The sequence below is a fragment of the Xenopus laevis genome, chromosome 7L (assembly GCF_017654675.1).
Source record: "Xenopus laevis strain J_2021 chromosome 7L, Xenopus_laevis_v10.1, whole genome shotgun sequence".
Taxonomy (NCBI): Eukaryota; Metazoa; Chordata; class Amphibia; order Anura; family Pipidae; genus Xenopus; species Xenopus laevis.
Window position 1 is genome coordinate 58,454,573 of NC_054383.1, and position 22,155 is coordinate 58,476,727.

General features: G+C 40.0%; 1 protein-coding gene across 2 annotated transcripts in view; it reads right to left on the reverse strand.

Annotated features, from left to right (window-relative positions):
- The window catches only part of ftsj3.L (FtsJ RNA methyltransferase homolog 3 L homeolog), a 97,068-nt gene that overhangs the window by 65,083 nt on the left and 9,830 nt on the right, over window positions 1–22,155 (reverse strand). The window contains exons 2-7 of one of the 2 annotated variants that reach the window (XM_041568993.1): window positions 20,292–20,331; window positions 14,228–14,313; window positions 7,536–7,641; window positions 2,948–2,994; window positions 2,793–2,872; window positions 634–733 (exon numbers count right to left, since the gene is read on the reverse strand). In XM_041568993.1, coding sequence (XP_041424927.1) covers window positions 634–733; window positions 2,793–2,872; window positions 2,948–2,994; window positions 7,536–7,641; window positions 14,228–14,294 — 400 coding nt within the window. In that variant the 5' untranslated portion in view covers window positions 14,295–14,313; window positions 20,292–20,331. The remainder of the gene's footprint in view (window positions 1–633; window positions 734–2,792; window positions 2,873–2,947; window positions 2,995–7,535; window positions 7,642–14,227; window positions 14,314–20,291; window positions 20,332–22,155) is intronic. The other variant, XM_018225548.2, reaches the window with a different exon arrangement.

Below are 22,155 nucleotides of genomic sequence, written 5' to 3' on the forward strand. Positions count from 1 at the left end.
CGTCCATCAAGTTCTGCCTTTTAACTCTATTTTAACATTTGCAATGAATGTAAAGTTCAATAGAATTGCATTTAAAGGGGCTGTTTACATTTGAGTTAACTTTTAGTATGATTTAGAGATAATTCTCTAATTCTATAATTCAGCAGCTCTCCAGTTCCTCATTTCAGCAATCTGTGAAGGGTCCAAATTAACCTAGAAACCATGCATTGAATTTAATAAGAGACTGGAATATGAATAGGAGAGGGCCTGAATAGAAAGATGAGTAATAAAAAGTTGCAGTAACAATAAATGCCTTACAGAGCATTTGTTTTAGATGACCACATCTAAAACAAATACTCTGTAAGGCATTTATTGACCTCTGACAACATTTAAAAGTTGCAAAGAGTCAGAAGAAGACAAATAATAAAAATAAATAATTTTATAAAAATAATAAATAATTAAGACCATTTGAAAAGTTGGCTATAATTAGCCACTCTATGACATACAAAATTTAACTTTAAAACCATTAGGATGCCGATGCCCCCTAAATGAAATGAAAGAATGGATGTAAAATGTGAGAAGGGCACAGTAAGAGAAAGGATGACTATCTTTGTCTAAAAAATTAAGTGCTTAAGAGTATAGCAAAACATTTACCTTGTGAGAAAGCATCATGTGTCCAGTTTGCTCCAACATTTGGTGCACCATCATTCAGAACCACGTCTGCCTTCCATGTCTGCAAATGCTTCTTCACTGCCTTTTAATACAGAAGGATTTTTGAGAACATGTATTTATTTGTGTCATAATTACATGGACAAGAGTATAAACAAATAATCCACTATGTTTTTAATGGACTACATAGAGCTTAAAGAAAGAGGAACATCATAAATCTTTCCTGCACTGGTAAAAATGCAGCCGTTCAAATGAGAAACAGCTCAGGTTACACAAGAGATAACCTCTGTTGAACATAATTGTGTTATCCGTTATCCACTATTTAATCTGTGCCATATAGCCTTTTTTCAATTTCCGCCATTGCTATACAGCAGCTTGTTATATGAACTATAGCAGTGTTTCTTAAAGGGGACCCGTCACTCAAAAAAAAATTATTCAAAATCCTATTTTATCAGATTAGTCAAGGAAAATGAACTTTAATTACACTATATAAATTATTTGAATCTTGTTTCCTTCAGTCTGGGAATTCATAATTATAGCAAGCAGACGGCAGCCATTTTGTGGACACTGTTATTAAGACAAGCCTTGCATCATCTCAGAATTTTGTTTGTGCACCAGAATGGGGGGCCCGATGTCCATCCCCATGCCCTGGCTACACAATTAAATGGTGAAGAGAACTGGGGGAATATGTGGAGAGCAGTGACATCTAGGAAGTGCTGAATGGAAAGTGAAAGTAATTGTCTGCCCCGCCTCTATGCCACGGGCATAGAGGAGGGGCAGACAATATTTGATTGACAGCTGAGATTATTAAAAGAGCTTACAACAGCTATGAATGCTTAAATAAAAAATAGAAATTGGATTTCATGTTTAATTTGAAGAGGACTTTTATTATACAGATTTTTGTGTCTGGGTGACAGGTTCACTTTAATTACTATAAAACACATTTTGTGGTGTTACTGTTGCTTTAAGAACAAAGCCAATATGTTACAGAGAGGGTAACAACAGTTATGAGCCAATAAATATTAAGTTACTTAGGAAGCCCCCAAAAACATAATCTACACCTAAGGTCTCATCTTACAAATCTTAGGACTCCAAGTTCTTTTAATATTCACTTGTGTGAAAAGTATACACATTCTCAGCAGACCTTTTTCCAGAGAAGTGTTGGAAATAACTCTAGATTGCTACAAAGCACAAGTGTTCACAAGGCGATAAACTTTGTTACATAGTAGAATAGACTGCAAAATGACCATCACGCTTAACCTGCCAAGTAATCCTCCATAATTCATATAGTGGAAGGTGAAAAAGACCATACCCAAAATTAATCAAGTAATTTCTTTGATCAACTTGTACAGAGAGTTCATTTTTGGCAACTTTGAATTTTATCACTGGCTTAAACATCAGTCACACTTTTTTGCACTTTAAGGGTGATGGCACACTGGGTAGTTTAATAGTTGCATAGTTCATTTTGGTCCATAAAGATTTTCACCTTTAAATTAACTTAGTATGATACAGAGTGATATCCTGAGACAATTTTGCAACTGGTCTTCATTTTTAATGTGTAGTTAGTTTTAGTTATTTAGCCTAAAATCCACATGCTGTATGGAAAGTTAACATACAAACAGCACAGCTTTCTAGGTAAAGTCAACATAAATCTAAACTTAAAATCTAAACAGAAGTAATCCACTAGAAAAAAAAATATTACCAGTTTAAAGGATTCTTTAGTCAGGTTAGGGAATTTTCTGACAAAAAAAGGCTAATACATAATTTAGTAGGGTTCAAAATGTACTGGATGATTTTTTTTAAGCAACAGTCAGCTGTGTGTATAAATTTGCAAGTTGCTGTTTTGAGTTCTTTTAATTCAACAGAAATTATTCAAACAAATCTTGAATATCTAAGTCAACGCTTATCTAACCCCTCTGAAATATTTGCCCTATCTCTATCAGCCTCCTACATTTTAAGAAATTCATAATTAGCTTTAAAAGGGCATCAGATTTATTAAAATCAGATTGATTATGTTCAACACTGATTCCAATAGAATTACACGAGTCAGAGTAAATAAGTGTTTTTCCATGCATTATGAAACTTTTTGGCAACTGACGGCCAAAATGTATTTTAATAAAATGTGCCTTTTTTGCCATAATTACCTGTCTGCAGTCCTCAGTCGTTATATCTTCCTGTAGAGTCAACACATTAGGAATGGGTTTTATGGGTACTAGGTCTATTCCTGAAAAAAGACAATAAATTAAAGAAACAAGTGTTCTGGTGATAAAATCTGACACTTATTTTCCATTTTACTTACCTATAATAAGACTGGATACTGGCATAAACTTTGCCGCAACTTGAAGCCTTGAGCGGAAGAACGAAAGAGTGTGAAAATCATTAGCTATCTTAATTCCTCTAACACAATTCGGCTGCTGACCACTTAACCTTATTTGGTGCAATTAATCCCCAGAGTTATGACATTAATTTAAAAAAAAATAGTTAAAGCGCGCACACAAAAAAAACTTTTTTGCCTACAGAGTAAAACAAAAAAAAAAAAAGTAAAGTTCTGGGGATTTTTGTAGATGTGGCTACTAAAGCAAATAAAATACTGTCTTGCATAAAAAAGGACATTAATTCAAAAGAAACTTCATGTTGACACCAACATTCTTCATCATGGGTGTGTTGTGCTTGTGATAATTTGAAGCATTTGGCGAAGCTCTGCACAATCTGATTTTATCTCAAGCTTAAAAGCGGCTTTTTAATAATTATTGGGGAATTGGTCAAGCAGGGTGGCGTATTTTTCAAATCCATCCCTCATCTCTACTACTCCTCCTCTCTATTGCAATCCAGCACCGGAACTCTAAGGGGGCCGACCGTTTGTGGCTTTTTGAGGCTTAGTTAGCTCTTTAATAGAATAGGGCAAAGATTAACAACCAAGGCCACAGAACCGGTTTCCCTGTCCTTGTCAGCTTTGTGGTGTCCTAGGGATAGAAAAAATCAAGCAGCAGCTCTTTTGGGACATCTCCACCTCCTTGTGGATTGGGAATAATTTATCTGTTGTTTAAGGTCTTAAGGTTACTTATCAATTCAATTCATTAATCGGGAATCTCTATCTGATTTTAAATAATCATGTATTAGCACTGCACTTTAATGCATGGAATTAATTAGCTAATCAAATAAATATCACTAGGCACTTTATTAAAGGGATACTGTGATGGGAAAAGGTTTTTTTCCAAAATGAATCCGTTAATAGTGCTGCTCCAGCAGAATTCTGCACTGAAATCCATTTCTCAAAAGAGCAAACAGATTTTTTTATATTCAATTTTGAAATCTGATATGGGGCTAGACATATTGTCAATTTCCCAGCTGCCCCCAGTCATGTGACTTGTGCTCTGATAAACTACAATCCCTCTTTACTGCTGTACTGCAAGTTGGAGTGATATCACCCCCTCCCTTTTCTCCCCCAGCAGCCAAACAAAAGAACCAGATAACAGCTCCCTAACACAAGATAATAGCTGCCTGGTAGATCTAAAAACAACACTCAATAGTAAAAACCCATGTCTCACTGAGACACATTCAGTTACATTGAGAAGGAAAAACAGCAGCCTGCCAGAAAGCATTTCTCTCCTAAAGTGCAGGCACAAGTCACATGACCAGGGGCAGCTGGGAAATTGACAAAATGTTTAGCCCCATGTCAGATTTCAAAATTGAATATAAAAAAATCTGTTTTTTGAGAAATGGATTTCAGTGCAGAATTCTGCTGGAGTAGCACTATTAACTGATGCGTTTTGAAAAAAACATGTTTTCAGATGACAGGATCCCTTTAAGTTTAAGTAATTTATTTACAAATAATTTAAGGTATAAAACTGATGTATTTATTACATTGCACTAAGCACTTTAAACCCATCATTTAGGGGTAAATAATATCCTTATTGCCCATTCCCTAAAGGTGGGCAGGGTGGTGTTGTTGCACAACTACACATTTAAGATTCCTTTATTTTGTTTGGTTTTAGAATTGATAATGCAGTAACTTTATGTTCATCTATATGATAATAGTGGGGGTGTTTTCTCTTTCTCTTTGAAATTAACATATATGATATCACAGATTTTTTAATCAGACCTCAGCTATTATCTAAAGGGTAAATATTTAAGTAAACAATTAAGGGTATCCTCCTTCTGTTGTATATAAAGCATGTCAAAACATGATGTTTAGTCATTTCTGAAAGACTTTCTTTCAGCTAACTTCATGTGCCTTCTGGCAAACTGCAGTCCATATTCATTAATGAATATGATTAATTGAATGTATAATTAGCTGTGAATTACATAACCAACAGATGAGGGTTGTGATGAACTTCAATCAAACGCAGTATTATGCTGCAAAATTGGTTGTGCTTTAGTTCGAAATAAAGCACAACCAATTTTGCAGCATAATACTGCGTTTGATTGAAGTTCATCACAACCCTCATCTTTGCAGAATTTGCTTTTTTGGACGTAAGCACTGTGATTGAACTTGTGGAATCCATTTCTTCTTTGCTAACCAACAGATGTAGTATCATGAACTGACTTATCAGAGTAACAAACTAGAGAGAGATTTCTAAATATAAAAAAATTGAAAACAAAGAATAAGGAAAGGTTAACATAGTGGCAGAGTGCAGGATTTCTGAAAAGCAATGTTTATTTCATACATAATGTTCCATACAAACTTGGCCATTCATAGCTCACCACAAAGGTCAGCTGCATCAATGCCTATGATTAAAGATGGCCAGAAGATACCATCGGAACCCAGTGTGGCGATCAGTCATTTTTTGTACCATGGCGGTCATTCAGATAGGGTAAATGATTTATATTGTCTATCGATAAGATCTCTGCATGTATTTCCTATCTGACGATATTAATGGGAGATTGTCACTATTATTTGTTGTACATAACTTTCGTATGATTGCTGTCGGACACTTAATGGCCTGAGCATCGTGAGATTTGTTCTCTTTGCTACTTTATATTCATATGAATGGTTAGTTGCAGGTCAAAGGATTGGTACGGATGATTGTTCGTCCAACATAGGCTACAGTCTGCACATCTACGCCAGCTTAAGTATAGGAACACCTGAAACGTGTAAGGCTCTGGCCTTTTGTATTACTCCAGCAGAGCAAAATAAAGATTTGAATTGAAGAAACACTTGTTTTCAGAGTGAAATTATTAATTTATCCTGCTTTTTCATATACACACCATCCAACGTGGAATAAAAATTCACAAATGTAGAAACTTGAAACAGACTTCGACATAAGAAGTGCTTTTGTCTGCAATCACCCTTTATTGGGGCTGAATCATGACACGTTTCAGGAATATATCCCTTTTTCGAGTGATCACTCACATCCCCAAAACAGCAGATAATCCCCTACATGCTTCACGATAGGGATGGTGCATTTTTCTTGTTGACTCCTCACCAAACATAGCTCAGCAACTGCAACTCTACAATGCAGCCCATTTTTCTCCAAAAATGTTAAAATCTTTGATTTCATCTTTTTTATATTCTTATTACTACATTTATTGAAACCTATAGGATCAGAATTAAGTAATCTTTAACCATTCTCCCCTTCTGTTCGTTACCAGGGCAAGTTTGAAGCTAGGAGTGTTTGTTTGACCCATCTGTGTACCTCAACTTGTTATTTAGGTTCCTACATGTGAATTGCCTTATAGTATACTGACCTGATCTGTTTTAACTGATTAAATTTATCCCTTGCTGCTACATAATCCTCTGGATACTGACAGAGTCTGCCTAATCTCTCTTAATTCTCTCTTTGCTCTGCTCTGCCTTGTTCAGTGGCTTGGCTGTCTGACAAACCCTACAGCTGTGCCTGCTCCAGTCATCCTGCAGGAACACTGTAATATTGAACGTTCGCACTGGCATAGGTGGTTCCTGGAACCTCAAAATATCAGGAAGGTACTCCCAACGCAATTCAAACTGTACAAAATTTAAAGAGGAAAAGTCATAACTGAGCACACAATTCCACATACCTTGAAAAAATGGATGTCAATGTATTAAAGGAGAATTCAACCTGTGGGGGGAAAAAAACCTGTACCCTCCCACCCCAGGTAGAGCTCCCTCCCTCCTCCCCCAGGCTAACTGCCCCCCCCCAGGAAATGCTCCATACTTTATACTTACCCCTCGGCACAGATTCTTCCAGCGGAGTTCCACGCATCCATTTTCCGGCTCCTTGGTAAGCTGACTGGGAGATCGGTATTTCTGCACATGCGCAGTTGGAGCAGTTTTTCCCGGTTTGCGACAACTGTGCATACGCGGAATTACACGGAGATTGCTGATCTCCCAGTCAGCTTACCGAGGAGCCGGAAGATGGATGCGTGGAACTCCACTGGAAGAATCTGCGTTGAGGGGTAAGTATAAAGTATGGGGCATTTCCCTGAGGGGGCATTTAGCCTGGGGGGAGGAGGGAGGGAGGTCTACCTGGGGTGGGGGGGTATGGTTTTTTTTACCAACAGGTTGAATTCTCCTTTAAGTGCAAATTCATTACACTAACTCTCCATCTACATGTCAAACCACAGTGTATGTAAATATATAGATAAAAGGGGCGTACAGAGCAAAAGAAATTTGAGGGAATATTTATCTGGCTCACTGCGCTAATGTGTTGACTATACGGTGGGGAATAGGATTACAGTAAAAAAACAAACTATCCTTTACTGCAAGTCACAATAGCTAGATCAGTTAGTCTGGCCTAAACCAGCACAAGCAGCCTTTGAAAACTTGTCATGCTTACATCTACTCCAATTTTATCCATTCTGACCCAAGTAAACCCTTTTCTTAATCCCCACCCACTTCCTCTTTTCCCCCTGCCTGGATATTTTTTTTCAGCTATTAAAAAGCTTCTTGTTTTCCCTGATTGACTTACCAGCCTCCTGGGGCAGCACACAGATCCACAAGAGCACGAGCTCTCTGCAAAAATTGAAATTTTCTATTTAGCTGAATAAGCTTGAATGCAGAACGAGACCGGTAACCTACAAATAAATATATAGTAAATCTATATTGTTAAACAATTCTCAACATCTGTGATCTTAGTGAATTAAGAACAGTTTAAGACCCCAAGTAGAGCAGTAAAATGTTTAAAATAGCACCCCCATGCACACATTACAGCTACTTCAAAAATACAATTTCACTGCCTTTCATATGTTATACGATAACAAAAAATAGATGGCGGTGCACATCTAATACCAGGTAACGATGCTGCACGGATCACCTGTAAGAACCCAAGCTGATCAAACAATTAAATTATAGCAGAGCGCTCTAAAAATATTATTAATTAGCATAAAATCCCAACACAATCATCTCCAAAAACAATGCTTTCTTCATGGTCACATCATTGAATTCCCTGTTATTAATATAAATATGATATGGCTCCCAAAAGTTTTACCTACTCCTACAGGCCAGAAATGAGATTGATCAAAGACATAAAGAGAGATTTTTGTACTTACCGTTAAATCCTTTTCTCTCCTCCTACATTGGGGACACAGGCACCATTGGGATAAAGAGCCTGCAGCTTGGAGAACGGACACTAAACTGTTAAAAGTGACTCTTCCTCCTTCATCTCCTGCCTCTTCCTGTTTAATTCAGTTTCAACCGAAGAAGGAGCAATCTTCTCATGACAACCCAAAACAGGAGAAAGAGTCTCCCCACCTCCTCAGTACTTACAGTAACATAACATAACTTCCAAAAAACGTGGAGAACAAACTTGCAAGTGCTTTAGGCAGTCAGTATTGAATTATATACATTTCCAGAGAGGGGACCTGTGTCCCCCAATGTAGGAGAAGAGAAAAGGATTTAATGGTAAGTACAAAAATCTCTCTCTCCCTTCCCTAGATTGGTGGACACAGGCACCATGGGGATATCTCAAAGCAACCCCTGAGGGCGGGACAATGTATTCCATATAGGTGTTCAACTTAAGACAGTCTTTAAAGGGGTGGGCCACCTTCAAACAACTAGTTGTTTTCAGATAGATCACCAGAAATAATGACATTTTCCAATGGCTTTCTATTTTCTATGTGTGACCGTTTTTCTAATATTGAAGTGTCAAGTGTCTTTTTTCACCTTCTGAAGTAGCCCTGGGAGGGGGGGTCGCCAACCCTGTAAACTGTTCTAAATGGATACATTTCTTATGTTTGTCCCTGCTGAGCAGAATCTCTGGGTTTCATTACAGGCAGCTGTTGGAATTGATACAATAGTTGCTAATACTCCAGAGAGGCTGTTGAGAAATGTTTCAACTCAATGTTGCAAAATTGTAACAGTTTAGAGTCTGCACCTGAATTACTGAATGGCCAGACTGAAAGCCAAGTACAGGAACATTCAACTTTAAACTTAGAATTTGGAAAAACAGTAAAAAATAAATAATGGAAAGTAATTGGAAAAAGTCTTTATTTCTGGGGAACAATCTAAAAACAACTGAATTGAAAAAAGTGTTTGGAAGGTGAATAACCCCTTTAACACCTTCCTCCTGAAGCTGGCTTCGGCTGAAGCTTGTACATTAAGCTTGTAGAATCGTGTAAAAGTGTGAAGGGAAGCCCAGGTAGCCGTGCACAAATGATGCATGGTTCACACGAGGAAATTCAAAAGAGACTAGAACATTTTAATATAAACAAAGGTCAGGGGCCAGATGGTATTCATCCCAGGGTACTTAGCGAGTTTAGCTCTGTGATTGCCAAACCTCTTTACTTAATTTTTCAGGATTCTTTGAGGTCTGGCATAGTGCAGAGAGACTGGCGATTACTAATGCGGTGCCGCTGTTCAAAAAGGGATCCCGTTCTCAGCCTCAAAACTATAGGCCAGTTAATCTGATGTTAGTGGTAGGAAAGCTTTTCGAAGGGTAAGGATAAATGTAAAGGATAAGATACTGGACTTCATAGCAAATCATATTATGAGTTTGTGCCAGCATGGTTTTATGTGTAACAGATCTGGATTAACAGGCTAACTTAATTTTTTTTTATGAGAAGGTAAGTAGAGACCTTGATTCTGGGATGGCAGTGGATGTGATTTACTTAGACTATGCTAAAGCATTTGATACAGTGCCAAACAGAAGGTTACTTGTTAAATTAAGGAATGTTGGCCTGGAACATAGTATTTGTACCTGGATAGAGAACTGGCCAAAAGACTACAAAGAGCGGTGGTAAATGGAACATTTTCTAATTGGACCAGTGTTGTTAGTGGAGTACCGCAGGGCTCTGTACTAGGTCCCTTGCTTTTCAATTTGTTGCATTGGTCATTGAAAGTTTCGGTTTCTATTTTTGCACATGATACTAAATTGTGCAGAACTATAGGTTCCATGCAGGATGCTGCCACTTTGCAGAGTGATTTTTCTAAGTTGGAAAACTGGGCAGCAAACTGGAAAATTAGGTTCAATGTTGATAAATGCTGGGTTATGCATTATGGCAAAAATTATATAAATGCAATTTATGCACTAAATGCCAGTGAGTTGGGAGTTTCCTTAAATGAGAAGGATCTTGGGGTTTTTGTAGATAAGTTGTCTAATTCTGGACAGTGTCATTATGTGGCTACTAAAGCAAATAAAATTCTGTCTTAGTTCTGTTATAAAAAAAGGGCATTAACTCAAGGGATGAAAAAATAATTATGGCTCTTTTTAGGTCCCTGGTAAGGCCTCATGGAGTATGCAATGCAGTTTTGGACTTTGGTCCTTAAGAGGGATATAAATGAGCTGGAGAGAGTGCAGAGACGTGCAACTAAACTGGTTAGAGGGATAGAGTATGAGGGTAGACTGTCATGGTTGGGGTTGTTTTCTCTGGAAAAAAGGCGCTTGCGGGGGGGTATTCTTGCACTTTACAAGTACATTAGATGACATTATAGACAAATAGCAGGGAACCTTTTTACCCATAAACACGATCACCGTACCAGAGGCTATCCCTTCAGACTAGAAGAAAAGAACTTTCATTTGAAGCAACATAGGTGGTTCTTTACAGTGAGGACAGTGAGGTTGTGGAATGCACTGCCGGGTGATGTTGTGATGGCTGATTCAGTTAATGCCTTTAAGAATGGCTTGGATGATTTTTTGGACAGACATAATATCAAAGGCTATTGCGATACTAAGCTCTATAGTTAGTATAGGTATGGGTATATAGAATTTAATTAAAAGTAGGGAGGGCTGTATGTATGGATGCTGGGTTTTCACTTGGAGGGGTAGAACTTGATGGACTTTGTCTTTTTTCAACCCGATTTAACTATGTATCCACTTTGCAATGGCCGTCTTGGAAGCCTTGGTTCCTGCTCTAGGAAAAAAAGGTATGATAAACAGTGTATCTTCTTTGTGGCCTCCAAATAGGTTCCAAAGGACCGAACCGCATCAAGTCTGTTTAATTTTCTTTCAAGAGGATAGTTAGGCAACGGACATAGTGATGGTACCACTGTATCTTGATTTAGATGGAACTCTGATACTACTTTGGAAGAAAGTCTGGTGTTGGTCAAAAGACCACCTTATCCCAATGGATGATGGTAAAGGGAGGCTTGCATGACAGGGCTGCCAGTTCGGAAACTCTACATGCTGAAGTAATTGCCAGAAGGAAAACTCTTCTCTGTGAGAGTGGATAACAGAATGGTATCTATTGATTCATATGGGTCTTCTTGTAAGACTGATAGTACCAAGTTTAGGTCCCAGGGGGGGAACCGGGTGCTTGTAAGGTGGTACTAGTCTGGTAGCATACTGAAGGAATGTCTTTATGTTGTTGTGTAATGCCAGCCTTTGTTGGTAGAGTATGAAAAGGGCAGACACTTGTACCTTTAGAGAACTCAATGCTAGTCCTTCCTGAAGAAAAGAAAGGATCTCTTTCTCATCTGCAATCCGTGGGTCTCTATCTCTGGACTCACACCATCCGATGAAAATCTTCCGCACCCTGTGGTAGATCTTTGCTGAGACGGGCGTGCATGCTCGTAACATTGTGGGAATGGCGTCTGTGGGTGTTCCAGATGTCCTTAGAATTAGGGCCTCAAGAGCCACGTTAATAAATCCCACCGATGTAAATTTGGGTGGGCAATCGGCCCTTGTGTAAACAGGTCGGCTCTTTATGGAAGATGAAGTGGCGGTTCGGCCGCCATGTCCACCAGATCTGCGAACCACAGGCTTCTGGGCCAGTATGGAGCCACCAGAATGGTTGGAATTCCTTCCCTACGTATCCTTTTTATTACTCTTGGAAGTAGAGCTAGAGGAGGCAATATGTAAGCGAGAGTGAAGTTCCAAGGCAACGCTAGAGCAACCACTACCAATGCTTGCGGGTCGATAATTCTTGCCACAAATTTTGGGACCTACTGGTTGTAGTGTGACAACATAAGATCCACCTGGAAGCGCCCATCTTGAGACAATCCATTGGAACACCTCTGGGTGTAGACTCCATTCACCCTGGTCTATGGACTGCCTGCTTAGGTAGTCCGCATTCCAATTGTCTACCCTGGGATGTATACTGCGGATATTTCTGTTACACTTGCCTGGGCCCACGTTAGAATATTTTGTGCCTTGGCTAGGGCCGCTGGGCTGCGTGTGCCTCTCTGGTGGTTTATGTATGCCACTGCTGTCACAATGTCTGACTGAATGCGTACTGCATGTCTGTGGAGCAGCGCCGTCCATTGTTTTAGAAAATATCCGATTGCTCTGAGTTCCAACAAATTGATCTGAAGGGGCCCTGTAATGTATGTTGACCTAGGACTCCGCCCCACCATTTGAGGCTGGCGTCTGTTGTCACCAATGTCCAGGAGTGGTTTGGAAATGGTTTTCCTGATCTGGTTCGGTCTGGAAGAAGCTAATGGTTGAGGGAGGATTTGACCTGTTCCGGAACTCTTACTGTTCTGTCTAAGTTCTTGCAATCTATCCACTGGTGCTTCAGAATAAGATGCTGAAGTGGTTTGTGTGAAGCTGGCCATAAGGTATTGTCGGGAAGGTCGACACCATTGTTCCCAGTGTCTGCATTGCTGATCGAAGTGTGACTGTGGGGGACACGATCCGCTTCCTTAGAATGCTGATCTTTTCTCCTGGTAGAAAGGCTCTGCCCATCCTGTAATATATCCCTGTAATATTATGCAGAGAACTCAGTTGTCCTTTACATGACTTCTCCACACCTCCTGAAAAGATCTTAGGAGGCTGCCTAAGGTGATCCCCTCGGGGGTGGGAGCACTTTCATGCAGAAGTGGGTTTGTCCTGTGAGGTTGCTCGTTGCTCCCTTTGAGGAGGATCAACTAGCTCCTTGTTTGTTATGGTACCTCTGACGGTGGTTAGTGGTAGGCCTGTCCGCCTGTGGACTTGTCCTCTGCCCCTGACGAAATGGACAAAAGAAGGGTCGTTTCAGGGGAGGTCTCTTGGGTTTGGTCTGGGGAAGTAGAGTGCTCTTCCCCCCTGTCGCCTGCGAAATTATCTTGTCAAGTTCCGCACTGAAGAGCTGTTTTCCCTGGAACAGTAGACTTGCTAGAGATCTCTTTGATGTTAGGTCCGCCGACGACGTCTTTAGCCATAAAAAGCGACAAGTTGCTATGGACTGTGCTGAAGCCTTTAGCTTGGCAGCATCTAGTGATGCGTCACAAATGTAGGCTGGGGTGTCAGCTATCTGGGACAGTAAGAGATCCTAAGCAAGGAGTTGTGCCACTTGTTCCACCCAGGCCTCCATTGCCTTCGCCACCCAAATATGGGTCTGAAAGCCGTTCCTGCTGCCATAAAGGTTGCCTTGCAAAAACCTTCAAGTCTTTTGTCTATAGGATCTTTAAATGCAGCAGTATCCGCTACTGGAATGGTAGTAGTTCTGGTTAGCCTGGATACTAGGGGATTGACTGCAGGAGGTGACAACCAGAGATCTATGCAGTCCTGTGGAAACGGATATTTGTACCCTGTGGTCCGGGTTTTTCCACTGGGACTTGATGATGTCATCAAGTTGCTCATATGCTGGAAATAAGCACGTTTTTCCACTGGGACTTGATGATGTCATCAAGTTGCTCATATGCTGGGAATAAGCAAGTGCTCTTCTTTTGTCTCGTAAATATGTTTTTTCCCGGTTCAGTGGAGATGGTGTCTTCAATGTTAAGTGTGAGTACTGCTTGTATGAGTCCCTCCCCCTCCTTCTGAGTTCACGGAGATTCAGGGTCGGGATCTTGTTCGTGATCCGTGTACTCCACCTCCGTTAGGATCTGTCCCTCTTCATCGGAGGGAAAATCCTGCTCCTCTGAGGGTCCCGGGGGGGAATTTGGGGGATGCTTGGAGCATCCGAACGACTGTCACATGGTTGTGATGGGTTAGACAGGTGTTCGAGGACTGTCCAATGTCTCAGGGATGCGAGCTAGGTTTTGGAGTCACTTAACAGTTTAGTGTCCGTTCTCCAAGCTGCAGGATCTTCATTCCGCATGGTCCCTGTGTCCCCCAATCTAGGGAAGAGAAAATCATAGCTCTACACAATGAACTTGTGCGTTTTCAAGTGTGGTTATGGATGGTGCACAGCACTTCACATACTGTCAACTGGTGAGCAACCTACATAACTATCATCAATGAAAAAACCTGATGTGAAAAACGCCTCTGACTTTCAAGGACTGTGTGCAGTGTATGTTGCTTACCAGTCTCTTTGGCTAAATGATAGAACTTATCCTTCCGGCTCTTTCCGACTTTCCCCTTCTTCCCCATATTAGATAGCAGAAAGGCCCTGGAGAAATATAAACATTAAACAAGTATAACATTTTTAGAAGTAAAAAAAAAAAGAATCACATGTTTTAAACAATGTTGCAACAGTCTTGGTTCCCCGGGAAAGACATGTCTGTTAATCAGCTGCCTTGCCTTACATTGTATCTTAGACATCAGGGCAGAGAATAGAAAGGGATAAACAAACCCTTTGTCTCAAATGTCTGCATAATAACATATTTTAACCCTTTCCCTGCCAGCCGTTTTGTACTAGATGCGAACATCTACTGCCAAGCAGTTTTCAGACATTTTGTACTCTTTCACTTTAAGGGCCTTTCTTGGGGTGGTCTTTTAGTTTACCCAGTATAACAATATATTGTTTTTTTCAGGACAACCTGAACTTTCAAAATATGCAAGAATTTTGGTGTAATTCTACTTCTGTAAAAAAATATAGGCTTCTAAGTGTCTAATAAAATGAAAAAAATCACGTTTCACAAAGAACAATCACATATATCAGAAACATCATTTATTTTATGTACAAGAACACAGCTGATTTGGAAAGGTCTATGTCTCCTGAACGCGGCAATACCAAATATATATAGTTTTATGGAGATTTCTCACTTGTATAGGTCAAAATCTACAAGCAGTACACTACCAAATTTCCAAAGCAACACTCCCCAAACGGCATACTTCTGATTTCAAGGCCAAACATTCCACTAACAATAGGTTTACCCTAGAAAACTACCCATTATTAGAAAGAACAGATTCTGGTGAATCAAAAATGGGTAAATATATCTTTGTACTCCAAACTACAAAGTTGCAATTGTTTCCTAAAGTTATAATGTTTTATAAGAAATTGGTGAATTTTTTGAAAAATGACTTCAAAGCTTCCACTCTACAGCATCATATCTCCCACACATCATTAGGTATCAATGTAGCACACCCCAAATATGAAAGCCTGGGTTCACTGAACAGTGTGATGCCCAATATGTATAGGTGTACCTAAACATGTGGTGTATAGGGGCCCTAAAATGTAGACACCCCATTTGAGTTATCTGTTCTGTAATGCCAGATACTGCAAAATCAACACATTTACATAGATTGGGGGGGGCAAAGTTAGAAAAAAGTACGTTCAGCCCAGAAAACCATATATTTTCGGAAAGTACACATTCCCCTGAATCCAAATTGGGTATGCATGTCTTTCTACTCCAAAGCACCAAGCTGCAAAACTTTCCTAAGTTAGGCAATTTTAGGGACATTTTCAAAAATCACCTCAAAACATCCACCATGCAGCATCGTATTTCCCACATACTATTGAGTATCAAGATAAATCACCCCAAATATGAAAGCCTGGGGTCCCCTGAACAGTTTGATGCCCAATAGGTATAGGTGTACCCAAGCACGTGGCATATAGGGGCCCCAAAATGAAGACCCCATATGGTCTGTCATTTCAGGTACTGCAAAATCAACACATTTACATCGTTTTGGGGTGCGGCAAAGGTAGAAAAAAGTACGTTCACCCCAGAAAACCATATATTTTCGGAAAGTACACATTCTCACGAATCCAAATTTGGTATGCATGTCTTTCTACTCTAAAGCACCAAGCTGTAAACAATCCTAAATTTGGCAATTTGGTGACATTTCCAAAAATCACCTCAAAACTTCCACCCTGCGGCATTGTATGTCCCACATACTATTGAGTATCAAGATAAATCACCCCAAATATGAAAGCCTGGGGTCCTCTGAACAGTTTGATGCCCAATATGTATAGGTGTAGTAAAGCACGTGGCATATAGGGGCCCCAAAACGAAGACCCCCCATTTGGTCTGTCATTTCAGGTGCTGCAAAATTAACACATTTACATTGTTTTGGGGGGCGGCAAAGGTAGAAAAAAGTACGTTCACCCCAGAAAACCATATATTTCTGGAAAGTACACATTCCCCCGAATCCAAATTGGGTATGCATGTCTTTCTACTCCAAAGCACCAAGCTGCAAAACTTTCCTAAGTTTGGCAATTTTAGGGACATTTTCAAACATCCCCTCAAACCATCAACCCTGCCACATCGTATGTACCACATACGATTGAGTATCAAGATAGATCACCCCAAATATGAAAGCCTGGGGTCCGCTGAACAGTTTGATGCCCAATATGTATAGGTGTACCTAAGCACGTAACATATAAGGGCCCCAAAATGAAGACCCCATATGGTCTGTCATTTCAGGTGCTGCAAAATCAACACATTTACATCGTTTTGGGGTGGGCAAAGGTAGAAAAAAATACGTTCACCCCAGAAAACCATATATTTTCGGAAAGTACACATTCCCCCGAATCTAAATTGGGTATGCATGTCTTTCTACGCCAAAGAACCAAGCTGTAAAACAATCCTAAATTTGGCAATTTTGGTGACATTTCCAAAAATCACCTCAAAACTTCCAGCCTGCGGCATTGTATGTCCCACATACTATTGAGTATCAAGATAAATCACCCCAAATATGAAAGCCTGGGGTCCTCTGAACAGTTTGATGCCCAATATGTATAGGTGTAGTAAAGCACGTGGCATATAGGGGCCCCAAAACGAAGACCCCCCATATGGTCTGTCATTTCAGGTGCTGCAAAATCAACACATTTACATTGTTTTGGGGGGCGGCAAAGGTAGAAAAAATATGTTCACCCCAGAAAACCATATATTTTCGGAAAGTACACATTCCCCCGAATCCAAATTGGGTATGCATGTCTTTGTACTCCACAGTACCAAGCCGCAAACCAATCCTAAATTTGGTGATTTTGGTGACATTCCCAAAAATCAACTCAAATTTTCCAACCTGCAGCATCGTATTTCCCACATACTTTTAGGTATCAAGATAAATCACCCCAAATATGAAAGCCTAAGGTCGTCTGAACAGTTTGGTGTCCAATATGTATAGGTGTACCCAAGCATGTGGCATATAAGCGCCCCAAAATGAAGACCCCCCCAATATGGTCTGTCATTGCAGGTACTGCAAAATGAACACATTTACATAGTTTGGGGGGCGCAAAGGTAGAAAACATTATGTTCACCCCAGAAAACCATATATTTTCGGAAAGTACACATTCCCACGAATCCAAATTGGATATGCATGTCTTTCTACTCCAAAGCACCAAGCCAGAACCTTTCCGAAATTTGGCGATAAAGGCAGCTGTTTTTACATTTCTAAAAATATTGCAATTGCCCACATTTATCTCACCCAATTTCTTACATACAATTAGAAAACACCCTAGATATTGACACCAAGGGTTGACTGAACAGTTTGATGCCCAATATGCATAGATAAACCAAAGCAGTTGGCATGTGCGGACCCCAAATAACAACAGTGCATTTGACTTTTCTCCGCTGCCGATTCGCCTTCAGTGAACAAAGACCTATGACTGAGCATTGTGTGCCACAAGATCCTCCTAACAGCACAAAGAACCCACAAAACCATATATTTTGGAAAGTAAACATTCTGACGAATCCAAAATAAGTAATTATGTCTTTCTATTCCAAACTACCATACTGCAAAGCTACGCTAAATGCAGCGGTTTTTATGACATTTCTGAAAATTGCCTAAAAATATTGCAATTGGCCGCATTTATCTCACCCAATTTCTTACATACAATTGTAAAATACCCTAAATATTGATGCCAAGGGTCTATGGAACAGTTTGATGCCCTGTATGCATAGATATATAAAAGCAGCTGGCATGTGCGGACCCCAAATAACAACAGTGCATTTGACTTTTCTCCGCTGCCGATTCGCCTTCAGTGAACAAAGACCTATGACTGAGCATTGTGTGCCACAAGACCCTCCTAACAGCACAAAGACCCCCCCAGAGCCATATATTTTTTCAAAGTACACATGCTGACGAATCAAAAATAGGTAATTATGTCTTTCTACTCCAAACTACCATACTGCAAAGCTACGCTAAAGGCAGCGGTTTTTATGACATTTCTGAAAATTGCCTAAAAATATTGCAATTGGCCGCATATATCTCACCCAATTTCTTACATACAATTGTAAAACGCCCTAAATATTGACGGCAAGGGTCTACGGAACAGTTTGATGCCCAATATGCATAGATATACCAAAGGAGCTGGCATGTGCAGACCCCAAATAAAAACAGTGCACATTCGTTTTTCCGCTGCCGATTCGCTTTCTGTGAACAAAGATCTGTGACTGAGCATTGTCTGCCACAAGACCCTCCTAACAGTACAAAGACCCCCCAGAGCCATATATTTTTGGAAAGTACACATGCTGACGAATCAAAAATAGGTAATTATGTCTTTCTACTCCAAACTACCATACTGCAAATCTACGCTAAAGGCAGCGGTTTTTATGACATTTCTGAAAATCGCCTAAAAATATTGCAATTGGCCGCATATATCTCACCCAATTTCTTACATAAAATTGTAAAACACCCTAAATATTGATGGCAAGGGTCTACCGAACAGTTTGATGCCCAATATGCATAGATATACCAAAGCAAATGGCATGGGCGGACCCCAAATAAAAATAGTGCATATGAATTTTCACGCTGGCCAACTCAGCCCCGACTGCATTATGTGCGGTAAGACCCCCAAACTGTAAAAAAAAACAAAAAAAAAAACCCAGAAACCCCATATATTTTTGGAAAGCACAAATTCTCACGGATCAAACAAAGTAAAAATACATATTTCTATACCAAAACACCAAACACCAAAACTATACTAAAGATACATAAGCAAAACAGAAAATAATATTCAATAAAAAATCACAGAAAATGCAATAATGATAAAATTACAGCAAATAAATATAATTATACAGGTGTATAGGTGTGTATAGGTGTGTGTAGGTGTGTATATGTGCGAGTATATGTGTGGGTATATGGGTGTACAACAATAAGTGGGAGAAAGAAGTGAAAAATTGAAAAAGCAAAAAGAAAGACAAGTTTGATAAAAACAAATGTGAAATAAAGCAAATTTTGTACCTGGAAAGTCTCTCTTTCTCAAGCAACACTGGAGGACCGCAGCAGGAAGGCTCCCAGACAGATCAGCACCAGTAGAGAAGGGGGCAGTGCTGTAGGCAGCCCCTAGAAGCAGCCACGTGTCTGATGTCGGCGCTGCTTCTGCTCATGTGTGGGGCGGTCGGTGGGGCGGTCGGTGGGGCGATCAGTGGCCAGCAGGCAACCCGGAGCTCGTTGCCTAGGGAGAGCCAAGTGATCTGCGGCTTGCGATGCTAGGGAAAAGCCGCAGATCACAGAAGATTTCCACATGCGGACATCGTACATGCGCACATCGCACAAGGTACGTGTCCATGTGGTCGGCCATCTTGGGGTCGGGTGGGGGGGTCGATCGGGGGGCCTAGCAGGGGATTGAGGAGCCTTTACCCATTGCCTAGGGGCTTGCCAAGTGATCTGCGGCTTTTTCGCTGCATTGCAAGCCGCAGATCACACAAGAATACCGGAAGTGCCAAACAACGTACTATGTACGTGTTTGGCAGTCTGAGCCTTGCCTGCCAGAACGTACGGCGTACGTTCTTGGCAGGCAAAGGGTTAAAGGCAGAGGCCAATATTGAATTAGGTTTTAAAAAAAAGCCATGAATTGTTGGATGATGTAGTCCTTTCGTTGTTTAGTTTGGTTCAACTTCAGAGTTAGGCACCGCCAGACCTAGTGACTTTCACAATATAAAGAATAAACTCTGGAGAACCAATTGCTGATTAGTGATTCATTTATTCAAAACCAGTGCACGACATGTTTCGGGCCGAGTGGCCCTTCCTCAGGTGCTTGTACAAATGCTGTGGGTAACCCAAACCCTTTTAAAACCATCAAAACAAACAAGAGTGTCCATTCCCATGTGGCTAGACACATACATATACATTGTAACAAAAAATCTCTTGTAGAGTACTGCCATCTTCAGGCCACTCCAATATTGCACCACAGATACAGTAATAGAAAACATTTAAACATTCATTAAATGCTGCAGATTACAGTTGTAGGTAGTCTCCTACCTTATAAGTCACTAACAGTCCATGCGGTATTGTAAACACGCTGAAAAAATAAATAAATAGATTACAATTTACAAAAAGCACTTAAAGCTCAGTGCATCATTTAGGCCTAATGGTTCCAGTGTATTCAATGCATCTATCCATTTGGCCTCCTGTTGGAGTAACATTCTCTTCCTATCCCCACCCCTACTTGGAGCAGGGACCTCCTCCAATACTTGCCATCTCAGGCTAGCGCTGTTGTGCTTATTTTCAAAAAAATGTTTTTCCACCGGAGTATGGGTTTTAACCCTTTAAGTGCCAGCAGAATTTCACATTTTGGTTACGCGAAATGCCAGCCGTTTTTGAAACATTTTGTGCTCTCTCACTTTAGGGGCATTTTCTGAGGGGAAACCTATAGTTTACCTAGGAAAACTATACATTGTTTTTTTCGGTAGAAACTGAGCTTTCTAAATCTGCCTGAGTTTTCATGTATTTCCACCTGTGCAAAAACATTTATAGTGCTAAATACCAAAAAAAAATGAAAAATTACCATTTTTCATCGTATATCAATTTATACCAGAAAAATATTTCATTTTAGGGATGAAAATCCAACTGATTTGGAAAGCCTTATGTCTCTCGAACGTGCCAATACCAGATATGTATAGTTTTAGGGAGATTTAGGATTTCTGTACAGCAAAAACTCCCGGCAGTATATTACCGAATTTTGAAAGCACTAAGGCAGAAAACAGCATGCTTTAGATTCCAAGGCAAAAAATCCTGAAACCGTAGGTTTACCCCAGAAAACCATACATTTTTGAAAAGTACACATTCTGCCGATTACAAAATGGGTAACTATGTCTCTCTACTCCCAACTACCAAACATAAAAGCTTGTCTGAAAATAGCGGTTTTTCAAAAAAAAATTCAAAATTCTGAAAAATCATTTCAAAGGTTTTATTTTGCTGCTCCGCATATCCCAAACTATATTAGGTACCAAGAAAAAGCACCTGAAATATGATTGCCAGGGGTCCACTGAACAGTTTGATACCCATTATGCATAGGTTTACCAAAGTATCTGGCATTTAGAGACACCAATATGAAGTTAGCACATCCAAATTGATCAGGACTTTACTTCAGCTACTGAGAAATCAACACATTGACTGCATTTTTTGTGGGGTAAAAACACAGAAATATATGTTTACCCCCCAAAACCCATATATTTTTGGAAAGTACACATTCTACTGAATCTAAAATGGGTACCCATGCCTTTCTGCTCCAAACTACTGAGTCGCAAGGCTTTCCCAAAATTGTCGGTTTTGGTGAAATATCTGAAAATTGCCTCAAAGCTTCAACTTCCCAGCACCATATCACCCATGTATCGTTACGCACCAAAAAAAAGCACCCTAAATATGATTGCCAGGGTTCCTCCAAACAATTTGGTGGCCATTGTTCATAGGTTTACCAAAGTATCTGGCATTTAGAGGCCTCAAAATGAAGTTAGCGCATACAAATAGTCCTGTGGGTAACTTCATCTAATGAAAAATCAACACATTGACTGCATTTTTGTGGGGTAAAAACACAGAAATATATGTTTACCCCCAAACCCATATATTTTTGGAAAGTACACATTCTACTGAATCTAAAATGGGTACCCATGCCTTTCTGCTCCAAACTACTGAGTCGCAAGGCTTTCCCAAAGTTGTCGGTTTTGGTGAAATATCTGAAAATTGCCTCAAAGCTTCAACTTCCCAGCACCATATCACCCATGTGTCATTACGTACTAAGAAAAAGCACCCTAAATATGATTGCCAGGGTTCCTCTGAACATTTTGGTGGCCATTGTTCATAAGTTTACCAAAGTGTCTGGCATTTAGAGGCCCCAAAATGAAGT